The sequence below is a fragment of the Xenopus laevis genome, chromosome 9_10L (genome assembly GCF_017654675.1).
Source record: "Xenopus laevis strain J_2021 chromosome 9_10L, Xenopus_laevis_v10.1, whole genome shotgun sequence".
Classification (NCBI taxonomy): domain Eukaryota; kingdom Metazoa; phylum Chordata; class Amphibia; order Anura; family Pipidae; genus Xenopus; species Xenopus laevis.
The window spans coordinates 70,368,448-70,380,597 of NC_054387.1; the positions used below are offsets into that span (position 1 = coordinate 70,368,448).

A 12,150-nucleotide genomic window follows, 5' to 3' on the forward strand; every position below is an offset into this window, starting at 1 on the left:
ATGCTCAGTGGGCTCTGAGCAGCTGTTGAGAAGCTAAGCTTAGGGGTCGTAGCAAAATATCTTGCAGAAAATTAGGTTGGCCTGTGGCTGATGCTACAAGGCTGATTATTAAATTCTGATGCTAGTTGAACTGGTTTTGGTGCTGCCATGTAGTAATTATCTGTATTATATACTAATTAGCCTTATTACTGTGACATTTGTATTCTATGTGTACTGTATATTGTGAGTGGGTCCCTAAGCTCAGTAAGTGACAGCAGCACAGAGCATGTGCAGTGAATCAGCAGAAAAGAAGACAGGGAGCTACTGGGGCATCTTTGGAGACACAGATCTTTACTGCTAAAGGGCTGTGGTTGCCTTGGGTTGGTATAGAATCCAAAAACATGATGTACAACATTTCTAGCTACTTCTTTAGTTAAGCTTTAGTTCTCCTTTAAAGCAGTTTTGCCCACTAAAGCAAGCATCGCTGCACTGTGGATTCATTTTAGACCTCTGCGTAAGGGCTCTTACACATTTGTGTTACTGTGCAATGGCATTTTTGTGTGTCTGAACTAGGGATGCACCAAATCCAGGATTCGGTTCGGTATTCCCAGGATTTGGATTCAGCTAAATCCTCGTGCCTGGCCGAACCTAATCCTTGAAATCATGTGACTTTTTGTCACAAAACAAGGAAGTAAAATATCTTTTAGCTGCGCGCTGAGCGAACAGCTCTTTTTTTCCTCTCCCACTCTGATTTGCATATGCAAATGAGGGTTTGGATTTGGTTCGGTATTCAGCCGAATTTTTCACAAAGGAAATTCAGTGCCTCCTTAGTCTGAATTCACATGCACCCTATTCCTCTCTATAGGGACTGTATCCATGCATGGCAGAGCATTGTCTGGGTCTAATTTCTGAAATACAGAACCCCATCATGAATTTTTATATGGTTTGGCCTGCTACCCAATCTGACCCACAACTGATTGCTGGCCACAATGAAACTGGGGTCACCAAAAAGTGAAGGTGCCAACATTAGAAGGGAGATGAAAAATGTTGAGTCACATGACTTGACTCACTAAACCCAAAGACTCGTCCCTATACCCACATCTGTAATTCCAACCCACCACGTGCACAATAGCCACTTTTTGGGGGTATTATTATTTACATCTATTTATAACATATTCCACAGCGCTGTACAATAAATGAGTTTATATGTTGAACATACAGAATTACATACAAAGCAACCAATAACCAATACAAGAGGTGAAGAGGGTCCTGCCCACTGATTTGTGACTTATATCTGTCTGAAAATCACCGCTTGGCTTGATTCTGCCTTCACCTCAATGGTCTTCATATACCATCATTGTGATCTGTTGGTTTGGCTCTTGGACCAAACGATCTGCTCAGCCCAATATCGCCCAGCTCAAGATGCACATATTGTGGATAGATCTGCTCATTTGCCAGCCTCACAAAACAAGCAGATATTTGTGTATTGCAAGCTTCACCCATAACATTTCTGCACTGAAATGTCAAACACAGATTAATGTAGCCCAGTGGGTACAGCCCTGGAGAATAATTGAGAGCATTACACAGGGGTGCAAAAAAAATGGCCCTACAGCTGTTTATTGGGGCCCTATTATGGGTAACCGGCCTACAGTGCTGCATATAAACTGCAGTCTATTAGAGAAGCAGTTGAAAGTTGCATATAGCTAAATGACAACAGCAGCCTATTATCAGTGTCACTCTACCTGCAGCCTTTCAGTGATGGTTGTAGTACTACTATGAAGTCCAGATTTGTTTGTCCACCCAATATACAGAATTCTGCCCATGGGAAGTGTATGGCTAGCCCACTCTAAACTGTGTACCCTTGTCCTTTTTATATCAACTCCCCCTCTCCACATTAATATTCTCTTTTTTAAATTGTATCAACTGTGAAACAAGTTGGCACAAACATATAGATAAAAACAATTACTACAAAAAGCAGTTCGATCATTGACCACTAGAGGGATCTCTCTTCACAAGAACTGTAAGGATAACATCTTTGGATATGAATAGCTTACAGAGTAGATCTGGCACACTATCACTAAAGGGCGGTATTTCTTGTGTGCTGATAATAGAGATCACCACGGCTTGCCAAAGGCAAATTTAAAATTTTTCTATTCACCTATATAGTATTTCAGGGTCATATTCAAAGGGTGAAAAAAGCAAGAAAGCTGGGTAGTTCCCTTCTCATGCAATGGACTGTGCTGAGCTATAGTTTTGCCAATCTGCTCTGTGTACACCTGCATCCCATTAACCCCTTCCTGGCCATATTAGTGGCTTCAGGAAAGGCACAAAGCAAGGCAACCTTCTATTCCCATAGCTGGAAACATAGACTCTACTTTGCCAGCAGGTAGTTACATGACTTATCAATGATATAGAATCTACATTGTTGTCAAGGAAAGGGTTAAACTCATTTTTTCTAGCACAGATCACCTTAACATCTCATATTATCCGTGAACGGTTAAAGAGTTCAGGGGGAAATGTTTGTGATAATAAGGGGTGATGTTACTTTCCCTTTTATGAATGGGGAATATCGCCATTACACTATGCCAAACATTTCCCTTTACCAGGATTACACTGCTACTGCTGAACTAGCATCTGCTAAAGGCATTTCAGATGGCACTGTCCAAACTGAAAATTTCATCTGCCAAGGCTCCTTCTCCTGCTGGATGCAAAGGGGAAAGGAGCCACAGCCTCTTCTTACTTGCCTTAAGATCTGCTGGTTCTTCTCTGAGACCCACGAACTGGGGTAGAAATAACTAAGCTCCAATATCTATAGCTGCAGAACAATATCTTTGAAAGCAAAGCTGTCAATCACCTTCTGCAGCCATTCTCCACTGTACTTCCCCATCCATGTCGGAACAATCCTCGGCAGCCATTAGCAGCTTTTTACCTCAACAGCATCAGCGCCAAATAAGGTCATCCAGCAACATGAAATAACCTCCATGGAATGTACAACTCCTATGCAATTTTCATAATTGTTTCCCTTAAATTACAGTCTCTGTGCTTGGGAACTGTAAATTAAATCTAATACCACATTTCTGTTAATATTCTTTCATGTTGCATACTTCATAATTTGGCGTGGTTCCACAATAGAAGGGAATCCACAAATACTTGTTAGTAATTACATTTGTGTATGTATATATATATATATATATATATATATATATATATATATATATATATATATATATATAACACAGGATCCCTACTGTAACATTTAATAGTCCTAGTTCCATCTCTGGGTATTGTACCGGTTTCTTAACATTTGGTTGCCAGATGTTGCTGCAGTACAACGCTCAGAATCCTCAAACATACTATCAAATATATTGTGAGTTGTAGTCCTGCAATATATAAGGGACACTGGGCTGATAAATTATGGTAGTGGTTGTAGAAAAATGTATAGATAGAGCTGTGCTCAGACAACAAGTCAGGAACCTTCTTAGCTCATAAAACAGTTAGGAAAGGAATATTAGTTTATGAACCATTCAGAAAATAAGTTTTCAACCTAAATTAGGTATATCTCCCCAAATTCTACCTTAACCGTCATTGCTATGAACCCTGCCACTGCTTCCCACAGTTTGAGAACAAATACACCCCTCTCATTTTCACCGGAATCAAATAGATTTGCACGCTGCCTGTAGGAGTTGTGATGACCTGGGTTAACTGCCCAGGGCCCTTCATGGTGGGCCACGCAGAGCACATACTGTGATTTGGGTTTTAGCAGGTATAGGAGCAGAGCAAGAAGGCAACAGCAGGGCAACATGCGTCTGTATCCCCTAATATCAGCGGTGCCCAACTTGCAGCATGACCAACCGATAACATTCACAAGGGCTTTAGGTTGAATTGTTCTAATTTTTTTTTAAATTTATACAATGGGGCCAAATAGAAACATAAAAAGTCCTTTAAGTAAATGTTTTTCTTAATTAAATTAATGGGGGTGGTGGAGTTAATTAGAGTTTTAAGGCCATTTCAGGTTCATTTGTATTAAAATATATCTGACCATACTTTTCAAGCAAACATATTTCCCAATGATACCATAAAAAAAGTCAATCCAACCACAGTCACCAAGAAGCTGCCATTAGAGCCATTTCTTGGCATGTCCACCTGGCACTTGTTACTTCTGAGGTAGAACGAATACGAGCCGACCCGAGTACAGTATTATCAGTCTGTGTACTCTGGGCAGCATTCCATTTACAGCTTGTAATCTTCCTCCACACAAAGCTGAGCGATGGTCTTCTTAATGCGGAGGGAGGTCAGTCGGGCCTTGCCATTGGCATACCAACATTCCCGCATGATTCTGCCTATGACTCGCAGAGCCTGAAATGAAAATATAAATAGCAGGGAACTGCCCTTTTAGGGGGAAAACAAATGACAATATACTGTCCAATTTCGCTATACACTTACTTCAAAACTCTGCCACTGGTTTGGTATGCTGGGTCTTAACTTCTGCTCACAGACCACCTTCCTGATGTCTTCCAAAGAAGGGTCTGAAGGCACCATGTCATAATAAGGCAACTGGTATTCATCAACAACTCCTGTAATAAGGGAATACCATCTAAGAATTTCATGAGCAAAACTTTATAATTATACACAAAAGCCATGAATATCTTGTAAATGATATCCTTATAAACGGTGAGTACTGATGTCATCAGTTATAAACAGTGAGTAGTGATGTCATTTCTGTCACATGACTCACTGAAACCTCGGCGTTCCATGAAACTCCTCGGTAACTTATAATATCCTTATAATTTACAAGAGGGGGTACTTTATTCACTATATTAACTTTCCCATTATTTGGTGAAACCAACAGTGGTGAGCTCACCTTAAAGGAGTGGTTTACCTTTAAGTTAACTTTTAGTATGTTATAGAATGGCCAATTCTAAGCAACTTGTGAATTGATTTGCTGCCTTCTTCTGACTCTTTCCCGCTTTAAAAAGGGGGTCACTGACCCCATCTACAAAAACAAATGCTCTGTAAGACTACAAATGTATTGTTATTGCTTCTTTTTATTACTCATCTTTCAATTCAGACCCTCTCCTATTCATATTCCAGTCTCTCATTCAAATCAATACATGGCTGCTAGGGTAATTAGGACCCTAGCAACTAGACTGCTGAAACTGAAAAACAGAGAGCTGCTGAATAAAAAGCTAAATAACTCAAAAGACACAAATACAAAAATGAAAGCCAATTGCAAATTGTCTCAGAATAACACTCTCTACATCATACTAAAAGTTAATTTAAAGATGAACAACCCCTTTACGAGCAGTTAATCACTGCTACAAGTAATAGTGATCTTAAAGAGATAATGACACCAGAAATTGAACCTTTAAACCATAAAATTGACTTTGCATGCATCTTATAATTTTGCCATAAAGTATTTGCATGACCTATAGGTAACTTTTAATATACATTCATATTTTAAAAAGTAGTTTTTTAGTGTCAGTATCACTTTAAACTGCCGCACAACCATATTGTTAACATTCACACAGCTGAAACCTGTCTGAATCCATTCTATGGAACCATTCAAAATAAACATTATGGCGATAGGAAGAATTGTTGGTATTGCCATTACTCCTCTTGTTTTTTTTATGGCCAGCAAGGAATACACTAAGTGTGACAATTACCTAATTTTTAACCAGATGGCCAACCAGCTCAAAGGCTCAGTGATATAAATGAGGTTCAAGCCACAATTTTTTTCACACTTTGCACCCTACGCCACAGCAAGAGCCCAAAACTCATGTATTTACACTCCTCAGGGATACACAAGGACAGTTATAACTACATTCAGCCACATTGTATTTTCGAGAGGGAGGCACATAGATGTGCCTTATTCTGCCCCTTACCTGCCCCTAGATATGCAAGTTATAAACAATGGTCCTTACACATGCAAGAAGCAGGTTGTGTACAATAGAGATGTCGCGAACTGTTCGCCGGCGAACTTGTTCGCGCGAACATCGGGTGTTCGCGCTCGCCGGAAGTTCGCGAACGTCGCGCGACGTTCGCCATTTTGGGTTCGCCATTGTTGGCGCTTTTTTTTGCCCTCTCACCCCAGACCAGCAGGTACATGGCAGCCAATCAGGAAGCTCTCCCCTGGACCACTCCCCTTCCCTATAAAAACCGAAGCCCTGCAGCGTTTTTTCACTCTGCCTGTGTGTGCTGAAGAGATAGTGTAGGGAGAGAGCTGCTGCCTGTTAGTGATTTCAGGGACAGTTGAAAGTTTGCTGGCTAGTAATCGTTTTGATACTGCTCTGTTATTGGAGGGACAGAAGTCTGCAGGGGTTTGAGGGACATTTAAGCTTAGGTAGCTTTGCTGGCTAGTAATCTACCTTCTACTGCAGTGCTCTGTATGTAGCTGCAGTGGGCAGCTGTCCTGCTTCTGATCTCATCTGCTGACTGCTGCAATAACAGTAGTCCTTGTAAGGACTGCTTTTATTTATTTTTTTGTTGTTTTACTACTACTACTACTACTACTACTATAAGAGCCCAGTGCTATTAGTCTAGCAGTGTTGGGGAGTGGGACTGGTGTGCTAATCTGCTGCTCCTAGTAGTTCAGCAGCACCAACTTTAATTTTTTTTTTTTAATATTCATTTTTTTTTTATTTTACTTTTTTTTATTTTACTACCGCTGTAGTAGTGTATAAGTTGACCTTTTAGGCATTATTTGCCCTGTAGGCATTATTTGCACACTGTTTTCTTCAACCCGCCATCGAGCTGTGTGACCTTGTTCACATTCTGTCTAAATATCCATAATATTACCGTCTCCAGAAAAAACACCGGAGTCACTTTTTTCAAGCAGCCATAATATATTTTACGTAATCCGTATCCACCGCTGTAGTAGTGTATACGTTGGCCTTGTAGGCATTATTTGCACACTGTTTTCTTCAACCCGCCATCGAGCTGTGTGACCTTGTTCACATTCTGTCTAAATATCCATAATATTACCGTCTCCAGAAAAAACACCGGAGTCACTTTTTTCAAGCAGCCATAATATATTTTACGTAATCCGTATCCACCGCTGTAGTAGTGTATACGTTGACCTTGTAGGCATTATTTGCACACTGTTTTCTTCAACCCGCCATCGAGCTGTGTGACCTTGTTCACATTTTGTCTAAATATTGATAATATTATCGTCTCTAGAAAAACCACTTGAGTTACTTTTTTTCAAGCAGCATTCATATATTTTACGTAATCCGTATCCACCGCTGTAGTAGTGTATACGTTGACCTTGTAGGCATTATTTGCACAGTGTTTTCTTCAACCCGCCATCGAGCTGTGTGAGCTTGTTCACATTTTGTCTAAATATTGATAATATTATCGTCTCTAGAAAAACCACTTGAGTTACTTTTTTTCAAGCAGCATTCATATATTTTACGTAATCCGTATCCACCGCTGTAGTAGTGTATACGTTGACCTTGTAGGCATTATTTGCACAGTGTTTTCTTCAACCCGCCATCGAGCTGTGTGAGCTTGTTCACATTTTGTCTAAATATTGATAATATTATCGTCTCTAGAAAAACCACTTGAGTTACTTTTTTTCAAGCAGCATTCATATATTTTACGTAATCCGTATCCACCGCTGTAGTAGTGTATACGTTGACCTTGTAGGCATTATTTGCACACTGTTTTCTTCAACCCGCCATCGAGCTGTGTGAGCTTGTTCACATTTTGTCTAAATATTGATAATATTATCGTCTCTAGAAAAACCACTTGAGTTACTTTTTTTCAAGCAGCATTCATATATTTTACGTAATCCGTATCCACCGCTGTAGTAGTGTATACGTTGACCTTGTAGGCATTATTTGCACACTGTTTTCTTCAACCCGCCATCGAGCTGTGTGAGCTTGTTCACATTTTGTCTAAATATTGATAATATTATCGTCTCTAGAAAAACCACTTGAGTTACTTTTTTTCAAGCAGCATTCATATATTTTACGTAATCCGTATCCACCGCTGTAGTAGTGTATACGTTGACCTTGTAGGCATTATTTGCACACTGTTTTCTTCAACCCGCCATCGAGCTGTGTGAGCTTGTTCACATTTTGTCTAAATATTGATAATATTATCGTCTCTAGAAAAACCACTTGAGTTACTTTTTTTCAAGCAGCATTCATATATTTTACGTAATCCGTATCCACCGCTGTAGTAGTGTATACGTTGACCTTGTAGGCATTATTTGCACACTGTTTTCTTCAACCCGCCATCGAGCTGTGTGACCTTGTTCACATTTTGTCTAAATATTGATAATATTATCGTCTCTAGAAAAACCACTTGAGTTACTTTTTTTCAAGCAGCATTCATATATTTTACGTAATCCGTATCCACCGCTGTAGTAGTGTATACGTTGACTTTGTAGGCATTATTTGCACAGTGTTTTCTTCAACCCGCCATCTAGCTGTGTGTATTATCGTTTCCAGAAAAACCAACTGAGTTTTTGTTGTTGTTGTTGTTTTTTTAAAAATAATGCCAGGCAAAGGCAGGCCGCCACGCAGAGGCCGTGCTAGGGGCCGTGCTGCTATGCAATCCTGTGGCCCTAGCAAATTGCCCAGTTTTAAAAAGCCAATGACCCTGAACTCCCAAAATGCTGAAGAGGTAGTTGACTGGCTTACACAGCACACCCCATCCTCTACCGTTTCTAACTTTACCACAACATCCTCCTCATCCTCCACTGCTATGGCCACCCCACGTAACACTTCCTCCACCACCGGTGCCCCTTCTTCACTGGGGTCAGAGGAGTTATTTTCCCATGAGTTTCTTGAACTGAGTAATGCGCAACCATTATTGCCAGAAGAAGATGAAGGAGATGAGGACCTTACACCAGATTTAATTCTGGCAGAGAACACGATAGAGATGGACATAATGAGTGATGAGGAGGAGGTCCCCGCTGCTGCTTCCTTCTGTGATGTGTCAGAAGAAATTGATGCATCTGAGGAGAATGATGATGAGGAGATTGATGTTTTGTGGGTGCCTAGTAGAAGAGAGCAAGAGGAGGGTAGTTCAGATGGAGAGACGGAGAGTCAGAGAGGCAGTAGGAGAATAAGACTTAGAAGAAGCAGGGAGGACAGCCCGCAGGGATCAGTAGGGCAACAACATGTATCGGCACCTGTGTTCAGCCGGCCAACGCACCCGCCATTGCCGCCAATACCTCCAACTCCGCCAACTTCTACTGTTACCGCCAGATCGCACACTTCCAAAAGTCAGCAGTGTGGGATTTTTTTAATGTGTGTGCCTCTGACAAAAGCATTGTAATTTGCAATGAGTGCAGTCAGAAACTGAGCCTTGGTAAGCCCAACAGCCACATAGGTACAACTTCTATGCGAAGGCACATGAGCGGCAAGCACAAAGCACTTTGGGAGCAACACCTCAAAGGCAACAGGCAAACTAAAAGCCACACTCCTTCTGGTCCAGCATCTTACTGCTCTACCTCTGCTCTCCTTGACCCGTCTGAACCACCCTCCACTCCGCCTTCCACCTTGACCACCTGTTCCCATTCCCAGTCATCTGCCACCAGCCAAGTTTCTGTGAAGGCCATGTTTGAGCGTAAGAAGCCAATGTCTGACTGTCACCCCCTTGCCCGGCGTCTGACAGCTGGCTTGTCTGCACTCTTAGCCCGCCAGCTTTTACCATACCAGCTGGTGGACTCTGAGGCCTTCCGCAAATTTGTAGCAATTGGGACACCGCAGTGGAAGGTACCCAGCCGCAATTTTTTTTCTAAAAAGGGAATACCACACCTGTACCAACATGTGCAGAGCCAAGTTACCGCATCTCTGTCACTTAGTGTTGGGCCAAAGGTCCATATGACTACTGACGCATGGTCCTCCAAGCATGGTCAGGGCAGGTATGTCACCTACACTGCCCACTGGGTGAACTTGGTAATGGCTGGGAAGCAGGGAATGGGTAGCTCAACAACAACAGTGGAGTTGGTGTCACCGCCACGGATTGCACGCGGTTCTGCCACCACCTCTACTCCTCCATCGCTCTCTACCTCGTCTTCTTCTTCTTCTTACTCTGCTGCTGGGTCCTCCTTCTCCTCCTCCACACCTGTGCACCCCCAGCTCCCCCTAGGCTATTCGACGTGCCAGGTACGCCGTTGTCACGCTGTCTTGGGGATGACGTGCCTGGAAAGCAAAAACCATACCGGATCTGTACTCCTGTCATCTCTGCAGTCACAGGCCGATCGGTGGCTGACCCCACACCAACTGCAGATCGGAAAAGTGGTGTGTGACAATGGAAGCAATCTGTTGGCAGCGTTGAGACTAGGCAATTTAACACATGTGCCCTGCATGGCACATGTGTTAAATTTAATAGTCCAACGTTTTGTCTCCAAGTACCCAGGATTCCAGGACGTTCTCACCCAGTCCAGAAAGGTGTCGGCCCATTTCAGACGTTCCTACACAGCCATGGCACGCCTTGCTGACATTCAGCAGCGCTACAACATGCCAGTCAGGCGTTTGATTTCTGACAGCCAGACTCGCTGGAATTCAACGCTCCTTATGTTGGAACGTCTGCTGCAACAACAAAGGGCCGTCAACGAGTACCTTTTTGAACTGGGTGGTAGGACTGGATCTGCACAGCTGGGGATTTTTTTCCCCCGTTACTGGGTGCTTATGCGCGATGCCTGCAGGCTCATGCGACCTTTTGAAGAGGTGACAAATATGGTCAGTCGCACCGAAGGCACCATCAGCGACCTAATACCCTTCGCTTTATTCCTGGAGCGTGCCGTGCGACGAGTGACAGATGAGGCTGTAGACCAGCGTGACGAGGAGCTGGAAGCGCACGATTTCTGGTCGGAATCACCAGAACGAACCCAGGCACATGCTGCAACGCAGGGAGAGGTGCCAGAAGTGGAGTCAGAGGAGGAAGGTGGCTTTGTGGAGGAGGAGGAGGAGGACCAACAGGAGCAGGCTTCCCAGGGGGCTAGTGGTGACCTTTTGGGGACCCCTGGTCTTGTACGTGGCTGGGGGGAGGAGACCGTGGATGATGCAGTCCTTGATAATGAGGAAGCGGAGATGGATAGCTCTGCATCCAACCTTGTGAGAATGTGGTTTTTCATGCTGTCATGCCTGTTGAAGGACCCCCGTATCAAGAGGCTTAAGGAGAAGGACCTGTACTGGGTCGCAACGCTACTAGACCCTCGGTACAAGCATAAAGTGTCAGAAATGTTACCAACATACCACAAGTCCGAAAAGATGCGGCATTTACAAACCAGCCTGCAAAACATGTTGTACAATGCTTTTAAGGGTGATGTCACTTCAGGAACTCATCAACATTCCAGGGGCAGAGGTGCCAGTAATCCTGCCACGAGCACACCTGCAAGGACAAAGCCCTTTGGCCAGTCTGTAACGTCAGACATGCAAATGTTTTTCTGTCCAAGGCAGCGCCACAACCCTTCTGGATCCACCCTCAAAGAACGCCTCGACCGGCAGGTAGCGGACTACCTGGCATTAACTGCAGATATCGACACTCTGAGGAGCGATGAACCCCTGGACTACTGGGTGCGCAGGCTTGATCTGTGGCCAGAGCTGTCACAATTTGCCATGAACCTCTTGTCTTGCCCAGCCTCAAGTGTGCTCTCAGAAAGGACCTTCAGTGCAGCAGGAGGGATTGTAACTGAGAAGAGAACTCGCCTAGGTCACAAAAGTGTCGATTACCTGACCTTTATTAAAATGAATGAGGGGTGGATCTCGGAGGGTTACTGCACGCCGGAAGACTTGTTCTGACTTCTATGCAGCTGTCCTTCTCTTCAAGCCTCATGACTCCACACACAGCTGTCCTTTAGCGTCCTCCTCCTCCCTCCGCCACCGTTACAAACTAGGGTGCAAACCCTACTGGTTTAATTTTTTCTGGCCTCTGTGCTTCAGTGGCTGCGACCAAAAAAATGCCTATTTTCTGCATTTATATGACATAATTTTTCTGGCCTCTGTGCTTCAGTGGCTGCAACCAAAAAAATTTATATTTTCAGCATTTATATGGCATAATTTTTCTGTCAACTGTGCTTCAGTGGCTGCGACCAAAAAAATGCATATTTTCTGCATTTATATGGCATAATTTTTCTGGCCTCTGTGCTTCAGTGGCTGCAACCAAAAAAAATTACTATTTTCAGCATTTATATGGCATAATTTTTCTGGCAACTGT

The 12,150-nt window shown here is 43.1% G+C and overlaps 1 protein-coding gene across 1 annotated transcript in view; it reads right to left on the reverse strand.

Moving 5' to 3' along the window:
- Positions 1-369: 369 nt before the first annotated feature.
- acvr1c.L (activin A receptor type 1C L homeolog) overlaps positions 370-12,150 on the reverse strand; it is a 59,561-nt gene continuing 47,780 nt past the window's right edge. Inside the window, exons 8-9 of the mRNA XM_018235789.2 lie at positions 4,423-4,553; positions 370-4,335 (exon numbers count right to left, since the gene is read on the reverse strand). Coding sequence (XP_018091278.2) covers positions 4,210-4,335; positions 4,423-4,553 — 257 coding nt within the window. The 3' untranslated portion in view covers positions 370-4,209. The remainder of the gene's footprint in view (positions 4,336-4,422; positions 4,554-12,150) is intronic.